This window comes from Apis dorsata, unplaced genomic scaffold, assembly GCF_000469605.1.
Source record: "Apis dorsata unplaced genomic scaffold, Apis dorsata 1.3 scaffold_344, whole genome shotgun sequence".
NCBI classification, from domain to species: domain Eukaryota; kingdom Metazoa; phylum Arthropoda; class Insecta; order Hymenoptera; family Apidae; genus Apis; species Apis dorsata.
In genome coordinates this window covers 213,595-214,476 of record NW_006263611.1, presented here as the reverse complement: position 1 = coordinate 214,476, position 882 = coordinate 213,595, and the positions used below count along the sequence as shown (strand labels likewise).

The 882-nt window shown below is 42.7% G+C and overlaps 1 protein-coding gene across 1 annotated transcript in view; it reads left to right on the top strand.

Annotated features, from left to right (window-relative positions):
- The window catches only part of LOC102674266 (muscle calcium channel subunit alpha-1), a 27,564-nt gene that overhangs the window by 3,621 nt on the left and 23,061 nt on the right, over positions 1-882 (top strand). Inside the window, exons 5-6 of the mRNA XM_031511718.1 lie at positions 66-218; positions 720-882. The exon at positions 720-882 is cut by the window's right edge and continues 82 nt beyond it. Of these exons, the coding sequence (XP_031367578.1) occupies positions 66-218; positions 720-882 (316 nt within the window). The remainder of the gene's footprint in view (positions 1-65; positions 219-719) is intronic.

The following is an 882-nucleotide window of genomic DNA, read 5'->3' as shown; positions in this document are numbered from 1 at the left end:
GGGAAAAAAAAAAAAAAAAAAAAACGAGACATGACGAATGGATGTGTCGATCTCTGTGTGTGCAGGTCTGCAAGTGGTCCTAAACTCTATTTTAAGAGCGATGATACCCCTCCTCCACATCGCTCTCCTCGTTCTCTTCGTCATCATTATTTACGCCATCATCGGCCTCGAGCTCTTCTCCGGCAAGATGCACAAAACGTGCAGGCACAATATGACCGGTGAGTATATATATATATATATATGTATATATGTATATATGTATGTATATGTATATTTATATGTATATATATGTATATATATATGTATATATATGTATGTATATGTATGTATATGTATATATATATATTTCGAATCGTGGGGAAGAGTGGAAGGGGGGGAAGGGGAGTGGAGCCCTTATTAATTAATTAACCTTATTAACCTCGTCCAAAATCTTTGATCCCGCTTTGAATTTGCATCGCCGCTGTTTTAGGCATGATTCACCCAGCAAGACAAAACTGACACCGTTTCTAATTATTCTTAGTATCTTCGTGGTAAACAGCTGATTCACGAGAATTTTGCCAATTACCCGTCCAATACCTGTGACGCGTTCCCACCGTTGGCCAGCCTTTGCCCCCTCCCCTCCTCTCTCCCCCACTGTTCCTCCACAAAGAAGAGGAGGAGAAAGAAGTAGTGGATTCTATTCTCTCCAACACATCATCCAATCGTGGAATTTTCAACAGATGCTATCATGGACGATCCGGTTCCCTGCGGGCCAGGCGGTTACCAGTGCGACAACGTGGGATCCGATTATTATTGCAGCAAGCAATTTTGGGAGGGGCCGAATTGGGGTATCACGAATTTCGACAACTTTGGCCTGGCCATGTTGACCGTCTTCCAATGCGT